This window comes from Oncorhynchus clarkii, chromosome 18 (assembly GCF_045791955.1).
Source record: "Oncorhynchus clarkii lewisi isolate Uvic-CL-2024 chromosome 18, UVic_Ocla_1.0, whole genome shotgun sequence".
Lineage (NCBI taxonomy): Eukaryota > Metazoa > Chordata > Actinopteri > Salmoniformes > Salmonidae > Oncorhynchus > Oncorhynchus clarkii.
The window spans coordinates 37,795,952-37,808,284 of NC_092164.1; the positions used below are offsets into that span (position 1 = coordinate 37,795,952).

Below are 12,333 nucleotides of genomic sequence, written 5' to 3' on the forward strand. Positions count from 1 at the left end.
ACCATGTTGTTTTGAAATGGATTTTTACCAATGCGGTTGGTATTGCTTTGATGTTTATTTTTGTTCCTGGCCTGTGTTTCATGGCCTTCCGTTTACTTTGGGTGATTGTGTTTGTGAGTTCCTTGTTTCTGCTGCTTATTTGTGCCTCTTCTTCAGCTAATGTGTACTGTATGTGTGTGTGTGTGTGTGTGTGTGTGTGTGTGTGTGTGTGTGTGTGTGTGTGTGTGTGTGTGTGTGTGTGTGTGTGTGTGTGTGTGTGTGTGTGTGTGTGAACACGTTCTTCCTGCTTCCAAAGTCTTGTACTCTTATTCTCCACGAGGCACCAAACAAAGGGGCATTTAAGCAAGGTCTATAGCCCAGCCATAAACAATTAAAATGATTAAATAATCAACATTGATATTGAATTGAAAAATATGGTCTAATTCATAAATATCGAGATCACGTGAAGTGTAGAAAAGCACACTACTGAATCCATTTTGTCATTTTCCTGTATTGAAAAAAAATTATCGCACAAGCAGTATAAATCTGGCTTTGAAATGCCCTATGAGACATAATGAAAAATTACAACAAACTAACAACAACCATACAGCCCTATATGTCACGTGTGTTTGTTTCACTTGTGTTTGTATATATGAATATACTGTTGTTAAATAAAACATCACACATCTAACAAACACACAACCTTTGATATCTTCTGTACATATACTTTCCTTGGCAAATACAAAGTCAGCATCTTGCTTGGTTTAATCAATCAATGTACTGTGTCTGTGTGTGAAAGTGTAATAAATGTTTTGTTAACCTCCTTTTTGACATCCACCAGCTGGCATTACACCGAAATACCTGTTTGTTTGTGTGTTTCATTTGGAAATAGTATTTTAACATGACTCGGGCTATGTTGATGCTGGGAGAGACCATTTTGAGTGACAGGTTTAGAGCTTGAAGCTTGGGAGGAAAGCGGCCAAAGTAAGTACATTTTTAAACATTGTTTTGAAATAAAAACGCAACGGTAGCTTTACTTACAAACGCATCTTAGTTCATGGGAAGGTAAAACGGTTTCTTTCATTTTTACACACATGAAACAATGATTTCTGGGAAATGGGTTTATGATAGCAAAACTGGGGTAATCAAGTTCATAGTAGCGGCTGCAGGAGTATTTTCAAGATGCAGCTACAGTGTAACAGGGAGCATCACATACACTGTTGCAATTACTGACATATTAACCGTGTTGCTATTGCAGGTAGAGATGACATTGTAACTATGTTGTTGTGAAAACATTTTGGCACGCGACCTATGTGTGCCGTCATTTCTTTGCGCCGGAAAGGGACAAACATCAAAAGGAGGCGTTGTCCTCCGCACAATTTTATGCAAAATATCAACAACCTAATTGAATGTACTGCAATATCGTCGTGCAAAAGGAATTGTTGCATACTGCGACGCATTGAAGTCGAGAGAGAAACAAAAGTGGCAATACACCGACGTCCACGGTGAGCAATGGATTTGCAGCATACGATGGGCACGGGTAGCTAACCAGTCACAGTAGCCAGCTTGTGTGCTAGCACTGGCTGCAACTAGGTACTGTAGCTAGCTAGCAAACTACTGTAATGGCTAGCAGCACTCAACTTGCTTCTAATTATAGTGCAACAAGTGAGCTGTATAGCATGTTCATAGCTAGCCAGCTAATAATGATTTACCGTGCAAGCGACTAATAATGCATTTATTACTAGCCATTGAATTTATGTTGCATGACAATCAAATGTTTGCAAGCACAGCCAGGAGAAGGAGTGAAAGGAGGCATGACATTCTTGATTGATGGCTACAATATCATGTCAACATGTAAATATAGATGTTAGTTATCCAGGCATGACAGATATATTCCACCTCTCCACAGAGCTGCAGTGTGAATAATCCTTTACCTTCCACCAGTGACTGATAGCCATGTCTTTTGACATGGTTTTCTAGTCAGCATTTGATTGAACGCTCCTCTTCTTTTCCTCAGTGATGGAGACAGATGGGGACCAAAACCAGGGCTCTACCAATGGAACCACTCCATCAGGGGTGAACTCCCGCCCCTCTCCAATGAACTCCATGTCCCTGTACGAGAGACAGGCTGTGCAGGTCAGTAACTGTGGGTGGGTGTGCATGCATATGAATGGGGATATTATGCCTTTTTCTGACATGGCAATCCCAATTTGTACTCCGTGTCACTCAGTGTCATCTGTAATCCTGCCTGTAGTGTAGTTATCGCATTATCACTCTGTAAGCGCTCGTATATATCAACCTGCAGGCTATTGACAGTGCAATGTCAATGACTCCCTCTCCCTGTTTTCTATCTTGTGCAACTGAAGGCCCTTCAGGCGCTGCAGAGGCAGCCCAACGCAGCGCAGTACTTCCAGCAGCTGATGCTACAGCAACAGATCAACAGTGCCCAGCTACAAAACCTGGCTGCAGTACAACAGGTACAGAAGCATCCTTATGAACCACCCCTACTAATAATGCATGCTCGGAATAGAACGGCATGGGTGTTTTTTTTTTTGTCCTGGTCAGGTTGCGAATGTTTAGGCTATAGGATGACAGCACACTATGTTGAAACATCATCACGAGGTTTGCTACATGATCTGTTTTTTACCGCTATAAACTCGACTAGGACAGAGCTTCTGTCGATTGCGGTATGGCTTTTGACATTAGTCCCTTTCGTCCCTGTTCTAGGCCACCCTTGCTGCCAGTCGTCAGTCCAGCCCTCCCGCCAACAGCACCTCTCAGACCACAAGCACCACAGTCACATCTGTACGTTTACACATCTATGACAACTAGTAGGCGTGCTACCCAAAATCACTGATAAGAATCCAGCTTCAAAGAGGCCACTCCAGTAATATTGACTTAAAACCACAATTTGCTGTTTGAGAATGATAATGACATTCTATATATTTGAAATCACGGGTACCTGCATTGTTTGATCGTCTCCAAAATAGTCAATACAGTTAGCTTTGATTGCTCTCAAATCCACTTTTTTCCCTTTCCTCTTCAGGTGAATGTAACCACTTCTGGGGGTGGTGCCATAACCAGCACCCGCGCTATAGGCCCAGGCTCCTCTGCGACATCCACTATAAGCCAATCAGTGCTGCTGGGCGGAAACACGGCAGGACAGGGACAGATGTATCTGAGAGTGAGAACCCATGCACTATTGCCTGATTCACACTATAAGGCCGACACGAACAAAACTTTGCTGGCTTAGTTCCATTATGGTGGATGCATAACCAGGTCAGCACAGTACTACTTAGGGCTGTGGCGGTCCAGAAATCTAGTCAGCCGATGATTGTCAAGCAGATAACTGTCGATCTCATGGTAATTAAAGCCAGCATCTCCTGGCTTCCACACATAGCCTACAAGCCACTGAGGCAGACCTTTGGAACATCTACATTTTAAAAAGTCTAATAAATCAATGTAATATAGCCTACACCTTCACAATAAATCCAGTATTTATTTTAGACAGGTCTAAAGAAACATGATATGAAGAAAATGTAGTCTATTTCAGAAGAACAGAATAGCAAACTCTAGGGCCCCCCCTAGTGGCGCAGCGGTCTAAGGTACTGCAGAGCTTGAGGTGTCACTACAGATCCGGGTTGAATCACGCGACGCATTGCTCTCGACTTTTGCCTCTCCCGAGTTCGTACGGGAGTTGCAGCGATGGAACAAGACTGTAACTACCAATTAGATATCACGAAATTGGGGGTATTAGTTTTTGAGAATAGCATATAGTAATAGTTGTCCTTATGTTAGGCCCAGATCTGGCTATGCCATATGGCTGTGGGCTACACTAGTTCATTTAGCAGACAAGATTTGCATAGAATTCCATGGCATTATTTTATAGTATGAAGTATACAATTGAACAAAGCTGAATAAAATAGAAAGCATATTTTTGCCGAAGGATTTGAGGGAGTGCGCACATGCGACTATTCTTTGTTGATGGGTTAACATAGAAATAGGTACTCCTATATGCTTAATTTAGAGTTATTAATGTATCTTTAATTGGTCTACCAACTAAATGTTTTGATGCGACAAATAATGATTTGAAAAAAGTCACTTGAAAGGCATGAGCTCTGCTTTGTTTTTAGCGCAGACTGTACACACTTCGTCAGTCTCTCGTTCACAATTTGAGAAACACTTTGATAATGCCTCGAATTTCCGGCACAATCCCCGTTGTGTGGCCATAATTCACCCTAAAAAATTCTCCCTGAGTACTGCCCTTCTCCCTGAGTACTGCCTGTTCCAAAGCACTTCTCACTCACACCAATGTGATCTGGTCTTTCTCACAGGCTACAAGTGAAGACAGACACACATATTGAAGATATTGGAAAAACTGTCCACATTTACTTTTCGTCAGCCAACAAGATGAGTAGGCCTAACGAACAGAAAAAGCACTAGTTTATATCAATCTACTATCCCCATAGTACAAAAGTTGACCTATTCTATTCTGTGTGAGAAATAAATATTCCAAACATAGTCTGGGACAGTTGTGGGATGTGATAGATGCCAAATGAATTAACTGCTAGCATCAACAAAAAGTTTTATGCAATGTGGCTGAAGCAACAGATCAGAACATTTAACTTAAAATGTTGATAAACTATTTGGCTATTTCTTCACATTATAAGCGCACACAGCAGTAAGCTATAAGTGTGAATGTTCCATTAGTGGGAAAACACCATTATTAAAAGTGCTTTTATTATAAAGGTGCATTTTTCTTCCCCAAACTTGAAACTCGAAACTCACGCGCTGCTTATCTATGCCAGTTAAGCTCTATTTGACCACGTTAGTTGTGATACAAACCTTATCAAAACATATAGGCCTTTGGGCTAAATGAGGTGTGGACTATGATTCGAAGAGAAAAAAGGGCATTGTTTCTTGCCTTAAGATGGGCATCAAGTGATAATATATAATTCACAAGTGATAAGCTAATATTATCACCCATCAGACTATTCTTTAATTTTGTCTTTACCTATACTAAATAATATATGTGTGAAATCCGTTTTGATTTAGAATGGACCATTATCATGCACATGTCTCAAAACAGGGGCAGGGGAAAAAATACATGTCATCTCTGCACTTAAATAGCGAATGGAGGACACTCATCCCAGCCAGGTAGGCTATACTCCTGTTGTAAAGATAAGCAATGTGCTTAATATTTGCTTAATATTAGGAAAGTTGAGAAATAAATATAGTAGGCCTAGCCTATGGAAAGCTGATGGGATCCTCCTCTTTTTAATAGAGGCCATCACTCTGTTTTCTCACGCAATTGCATAGCCTATAGAAATGTTGCGCAACATGAGCTCATGGGCTCTCATTAAGTGTTTCATTAGATTTTTGATGACATTTGCATTGATGTCAGAGTGATTAGAGGGACAATAGAGTGCTGAGTACCAGGCAGTTAGCAAGTTTGGTGGGCTACTAATGACCATCAGCAGCGTCAGAGAAGCCTAATTACTGTGACTAAACGGTCACGTGGAATTTGACTGCCTTCATGACTGGTAACCGCCGGTGTGGCGGTAATACGGTCACCACAACAGCCCTAGTACAGCTTAGCTTGGTTTGGTTTGGGCTTGGCTCAAGAGTATCAGCTTTTGTCATTTGCCTCCATGAAAGGACTCTTTGATTGACAGTCTCTTTTGTTATACTGTAGGTGAACCGGTCTCTGAGGTCTCCCCTCTCCTCCCAGCTCATCTTTATGCCTGGTAGCACGGCAACCACTGCCATGGCAACAGTCACCCAGCAGCCGCAGACTCAGCAGCAGCAACAACGGGAAGATACACCTACTTCCTCCAGCAACCAATCAGACAATGACCAGGTATGGATCAACTTTGTATTCGTGACTGAGAACATTGGAGTGAGTCCTGCTTTAGTGATGTAATCTAGAATAGCTCGTTCCCAGTCCTGTTGGTGCTGTCTTGCCTGTTCCTGTGGCCATTACAGCACAAACAGATCTGGGACCAGGCAAAATGAATATTTGTGCAGTCAAACTACAGTATTGGGCTCTGAAATTGGTGAAACTAGATTTTTCTTCTCTTGCATCCCTCTCTCTGGCCTCTTCTTTCCATCAATCGTCATACACTCATCTCCCCCTTTCTTTCTGGGCCAGGTACAGAACCTGGCTCTGCGATGTGTCAGCAGTCCCAAGGGGGTCGGGGTCAAGACTGAAACCCCAGAGAGGGGTGAACCAGGTGGGGAGTGAAATCGCAGCATACCTAGCCTTACATACTTAGCATACTTCCTTACCTGTTAGTTATTCATTTCCTTCCTCATTCTTTCCCAGCAACCTACTCCCTTGTCCAGTCATCTCACCAGCAGTTCAACCAGTCCACTCCACAGTCTACCACTAAACCAACCCAACAGCAACAGTCCCACATCAAGATCCCCACCTACATCCAGAGCTCCAACGCCAACCTGTCCTCTCTCAACCTCAAGACGGGCAACCACCACTCCAACACCCCCTCCTCACCCTCCACCTCTGTCCCACTCTCACAGCTCCTCCTCTCCGGACCCAACTTTGGCCGGGGCGGGGCTATCACCACGGTTACCTCCGCCGCCACGGCGACGCACATTCTGGTGCCCACCTCCAATGCGCCCGCCCAGCCCCACAGTTACCAGGTGGCTTCTGCCACCATCAAGCCCAATGTTAGTACTCAAACACTGGTGGTTCAGCCTCTGCAGAAAAGCACTGTTAATGACAAGGGAGGCCACGGGAACGGTCCCGTTCCAATCCAGCCCAAAACTCAACAGGGTCTCCGTATGCCCCTGCAACTGCCATCCCGCAACCCGCCTCCCATCCTCCCCGCACCCCCCGCCAACAATCAGACAAGTGCTGCCCAGCCTCCGCCGCACATCCCAGTCCAGATAGTAGGAGCCAGGCAGAGCTCCATAGGAAGCCCCCAGGCTTTGGCCTTGGTCCAGGCCCGGAACACCTGTTCCCAGGATGGAGCTACTCTTCTGAGTAGTTCCAGCAGAGCCAGCATTCTCACCATGGTGGCCTCCATCACCTCCAGAGAGGGAGGGGTGATAAACCGACGGACGGATTTAAAGAACCTTCAATCAGCCCAGGAAACCCTCCCATTGGCCCACATCTCTCACGTGCATGCGCAAGCCAATCAGAATCAGAGACCTGGGCTGAAGCCAAGTCCAAATTGCACCTTGGCCAGCAGCAACTCCTCTCAGTCCCAGGCAGCCATCTCTCCTCCCACCCTCTCCCATTCCTCCCACACTTTACCCCTGCCTTTGGTTGAGGCGAGCAGCACAGTAGTGGCTGCCAATGGAGAGTCTGTGTGTTCTCAGCCTCCCCAGGTGAGTTGTTCATTACTAATAGCACTGATAACACTACAATTTACTGATGTTTCTAAACAACGTAGTGGTTGTCGATTCCATTTGTGAATGCATGACATTCCTCTCAGGGTAAGTCGATGAAGAGGAAATCCGAGTCAGTCGCAGCCAATGACGATGATGGTGCCCCTCCTCCCCACCTTGTTCCAATGAGTGAACACTCCCCTGCCCTCTCCTCCTCCGCCACGGAAGCAGGTAAGGAATCCACTAATAAATGGGCCCACTTGTCTTCAATACTTTGCCTTTCTCATTCCTCTCATTTACGACCACTGAAAGGAGGAAAGGATAAGAGTGCAAGGAGACAATTTTCCACCTTGGCCCAGCCACCAAACTGACAAATCCCCTTGGATCAATACCTATGCATGATTCCAAAAACCTCACGTTTGCACAGATTTAGCCACTGTGGCCAGGCAGACTTGGTTAAAATTGTTCAAAAATAAATGATAAAATCCTTTCTCCCCCCCCCACCCTTCTTTTCTTAAGGCTCTGGTCCACTTTCTCCCTCTCCCTCTCGTTCCCCTGCTCTCTCAATGTCCCGAATGGGGGGTGGCCAGGGGGAGAGAGCCCCCCCTCAACAGGCTGTGGTCAAACCCCACGTCCTCACCCACCTCATAGAGGGCTTCGTCATCCAGGAGGGAGCTGAACCTTTCCCTGTACATACAGTATTCACCTTGGGATTTGTAGTTTTTGGAGAAGTTGTAGCTCTCATATACAATACAACATTAATTCGTACCCTTTTCGGATATATACCACCTGATATAAATAATGACATGTACTGTAGATGTAGTGACATGTACTGTATAATAACGACATGCACTGTAGACACTATTCTCATTAATTCCCTGTAATCAGTAATGTTGAACACCACACATTTTGTTCCTGTATTTTGATTGACAGGTGAGTGGGCCAGTCAAGGAGCCAGCTAGAGAAGATTTGGCCATGGACAATCTAGACTCTAGTCAGCCTGAGACTGTGACTACAGCTACAGGTTCGGAAGCCTCTGGTTTGACCACAAACTGCAATTGGTATCGTTCTTTAAACCTTTTCCTGTTCTCTTCCCAGTGCTGAAGTGTGAGTACTGCAAAAGCTTCGCCCCAGCCAGACAGTTTAGAGGGACCAAGCGCTTCTGCTCCTTGACCTGTTCCAAGAGGTACAAATTCCCTGCTGTATGTCTACTATTTGTCAGTATACACTGAGTGTACAAAACATTAGGAACACCTTCCTAGTATTGAGTTGCTCCCCCTTTTGCCCTCGGAACAGCCTCAATTCGCCGGGGAATGGACTCCACAAGGTGTCGAAGGTTTTCCACTGGGATGCTGACCCATTTTGACTCTAATGCGTCCCACAGTTGTGTCAAGTTGGCTGGATGTCCTTTGGGTGGAGGACCATTCTTGATACACACTGGAAACTGTTGAGCGTGAAAAACCCAGCAGCATTGCAGTTCTTGACACACTAAAACCGGTGCGCCGGGCACCTACTACCATACCCTGTTCAAAGGCACTTAAATATTTTGTCTTGCCCATTCACCCTCTGAATAGCACACGTACACAATCCATGTCTCAATTGTCTAAAGGGTTAAAAATCCTTGACCCTGTCTCCTCCCCTTTATCTGCACTGTTTGGAGAGAATTTACGTGACATCAATCAGGGATCATAGCTTTCATCTGCATTCACCTCGTCAGTCTATGTCATGGAAAGAGCAGGTGTCTTTAATGTTTTGTACACTCAGTGTATGCCTACTATATTCCTCCGTGTTGCTCCAGGTATAATGTGAGCTGCAGCCAGCATTTCCGCCTGCGACAGGGGGGTCACCTCTCCCACTCTGACGAGGACGGGGTCCTGAGGAGGAGGGTCCCCCACAGGACCAGCTCCGAGATCGCCAGTGCCAAAATAGCCGGGAGACCCTTACCAGTTAAGGTAATGGTCAGTTGATTATTGATAGTTGTACAATTTGTTTATGAGCTGGCATGGATGACTGAAGAGACCTGTATCGCTGTCTGTCCAAATTAGAAAAGGTGGAAAGTAGGGTGGTTTCTAGATGGGTTTAAATCACTAACCCTAATTTAAACGTTTACCTTTCTGTCCTCAAATAGCCTCAAAATCTGCTTGTCAAACGGTAATGCCATATTTGTCGTGTTCAAGCGTGGCCATGTTGTGACTACCCTGTTGCACACGCACCTGTCACAAAGTCCTGGTTCACTGTCTACAGTGCCGCTCCGAGTCCAGCCGTTCGGAGGACGTCTCCAGCTGCGGGGAGGACGAGGACGATCCCATGTCCCTCTCCCCGGCCTCCTCTTCTTCCTGCCACCAGCCTCTGCCCACACTCCGATTGGAAGGCTCGGAGGCGCCCCACTTCTTGCCCGGCAGCCCCGCCCAGTGGAGTGTGGAGGAAGTGTCTCAGTTCATATCATCTCTGCAAGGTTGGTACCACAGAGATGAGCTCTATGTTGTACTTCACTTACTATAGACATCATTGGTTGATACCGTCAGCTTAGAAGGACATGCGTTGTCATGCAACAACACCCAAATGCTACTCTGTGTTTCTGTTGCTTTTGAAATCTAGAATTACAGTTATCTTGCATGTTTTTTTGGTGTGCTTTTTTAAATCCCTCTATTCTATGATGTTGAGGTAGCAGGCCATTGCTATTAGATTTTCACCATTGTAAATGCTGTTCATGTTATTGTCTCCCCTTCCCTCTCTCTCTTTCCCGCCCTCTCTTACTCCCAACCTCCCTCTTTCTCTCTCCTCTCCTCCTTTTCTCCTCACCCAGGCTGTGAGGAGCTGGCGGACCATTTCCTGTCGCAGGAGATTGACGGACAGGCCCTGCTGCTACTCCGAGAGGAGCATCTCATGTCCACCATGAACATCAAGCTCGGTCCCGCCCTCAAGATCTGTGCCCATATCAACAACCTGAGAGACTGAGAGGAAGAATGAACGGAGGAAAGGAGAGGTACTCCCAAGAGAAAAAGGAGAGAAAGAAGAGAAAGGAGGTGACAATATGGCTGTTGAAATACTTTTGAACCGTATTAAGTGGGGTCCCTGTTGGTTTTACTATGTTTTGTCAAAACAAACAGAATGAAAAGCGGAGAAAATGAGCCTTCTATCCACAAAATGTGGACCTTAAATGTGGAGTATTATGTTATATTATGTGAGTGAGTGAGCAAACCCTTTATGTGTGTAATATTTGCCTATATATTTAAATATACCTTTGTTGGCTGGACTGCCTTTGTTTACGCTGTAGAAAATCATTGTGGAAGTTGTGGCCTTTAAGTAGTTTCGATGATCGAAAAAATAGTACTAGAACGGAGTCGTCCGTTTAAAAAACAACGTGTTTCATATCATTCCTTATTTTTACGAGTTGTTATGAATGGTAAGGTCATGTAAAGCAATGGACACATTGCCTTTGCCAACCATTACTGGGGAGTAGCTAATATATTGGCCTAAGAAACTTGACAAATAGAGGGAGACATGTTCTGTCCGCTGAAATGAGCAAGTAACTTACAATTGGTGCACAGGATTTATATTAAAAAACGTCCTTTTTAAAATGTCTGTGAAGTGGCAACAATAAGCTATGCGGATCTGAAGTACAGGGATACCTGATCCAAGTGATACCATCCCATAGGCTACTTCAGTTTTCTCAACATGTTTTAGATTATATGCCCTCCTGCTTATTTGAAATGTTTTTTTTTTTTTTTACCTAAACGGGATCGGTGTCCCTTAACCGGGATGGTTGTTGCTCAATATGCGATAATGTGACTAGAAAACATTGTATACAACAGCAAACTTTCCGGGACATAGACATGTCTTATATGGGCAAAAAGCTTAAGTTCTTGTTAATCTAACTGCAGTGTCCAATTTACCGTAGCTATTAAAGGAAAAAAAATACCATGCTATTGTTTGAGGATAGTGCACAACAACAAAACACTTTTATCACGGCAACTGGTTTGATACATTCACCTCTGAAGGTAAATAATGTACTTACATTCAGTAATCTTGCTCTGATTTTTCATCCTGAGGGTCCCAGAGATAAAATGTAGTGTAGTTTTGTTTGAAGAAATCCATTTTTATATTCAAATGTAGTAACTGGTTTCTACAGTTTGACCCCACTGCTGTCTCTAGCACCACACCCACCCCGCCCGGCCATCTAGATGTGTGAAGGTTAAGGTCTTGATCCGTGATCCATCGTGTATGACATTCCTGGGAGTGTGTAAACTTAAATGTTTTATTACCATAGCATTTTTGTATGTCCTCTATAGTTATGTACTTGAACATATATAAATTGACCAATTCGGCACATTTGGGAAAACTCCTGGCAGACTTGATGCAAAATATTGTGTAGCCAGGTAATTCTTGACTGGACCAGTCTGAAACTTTGCATACACACTGTTGCCATCTTGTGGACAAAATCTAAATTACACCTAGGATCCAATCTTAATGTATGGCCTCTTGCATTTCAGAGATGGGGGGGGAAATAATGAAAACGCATGTTTTTTGGTTTGTATTATCTTTTACCAGATGTAATGTGTTATATTATCCTACATGAATTACACATTTCCACAAACTTCAGTGTTTCCTTTCAAATGGTATCAAGAATATGCATATCCTTACTTCAGGTCCTGAGCTACAGGCAGTTAGATTTGGGTATGTCAGTTTAGGCGAAAGAAAAAAAAAGTTCAATCCTTCATCTTAAGTAAGGTCTTTGCAGTTTTACACACAGGAAGAGCTATTTACAGTAGGGATAGAAAATGTCACCAAGGTCGTGCTCATTAGGCATAAAACGGAAGGAAACTGACTGAAACATAGAGGGACTACCTGGACTTATCCAATAAGAATCAGTCATTTTTATGCTGCGTGCCCTAATGAACATGACCCTGGGTTGTGGTCTTCCTCATAGCTTTCCTCATAACTTGCACCTATCCAAGGCTCTTGTGACAGTAGCAATGACTGTGGCTATTATGAATAATCAAT

At 44.2% G+C, this 12,333-nt stretch overlaps 1 protein-coding gene across 1 annotated transcript; it reads left to right on the forward strand.

Moving 5' to 3' along the window:
- The first annotated feature begins 1,317 nt into the window (after window positions 1-1,317).
- On the forward strand, window positions 1,318-10,585 carry LOC139373430 (polyhomeotic-like protein 1). Its single transcript, XM_071113912.1, has 15 exons — window positions 1,318-1,484; window positions 1,997-2,115; window positions 2,346-2,456; window positions 2,707-2,784; window positions 3,026-3,163; window positions 5,675-5,839; window positions 6,131-6,212; window positions 6,305-7,329; window positions 7,437-7,560; window positions 7,849-8,018; window positions 8,263-8,353; window positions 8,428-8,515; window positions 9,128-9,281; window positions 9,574-9,784; window positions 10,136-10,585. Exons 2-15 carry the CDS (start codon window positions 1,999-2,001, stop codon window positions 10,285-10,287), a joined length of 2,706 nt encoding a protein of 901 aa, XP_070970013.1. The 5' UTR covers window positions 1,318-1,484; window positions 1,997-1,998; the 3' UTR covers window positions 10,288-10,585.
- The last annotated feature ends 1,748 nt before the right edge of the window (window positions 10,586-12,333 follow it).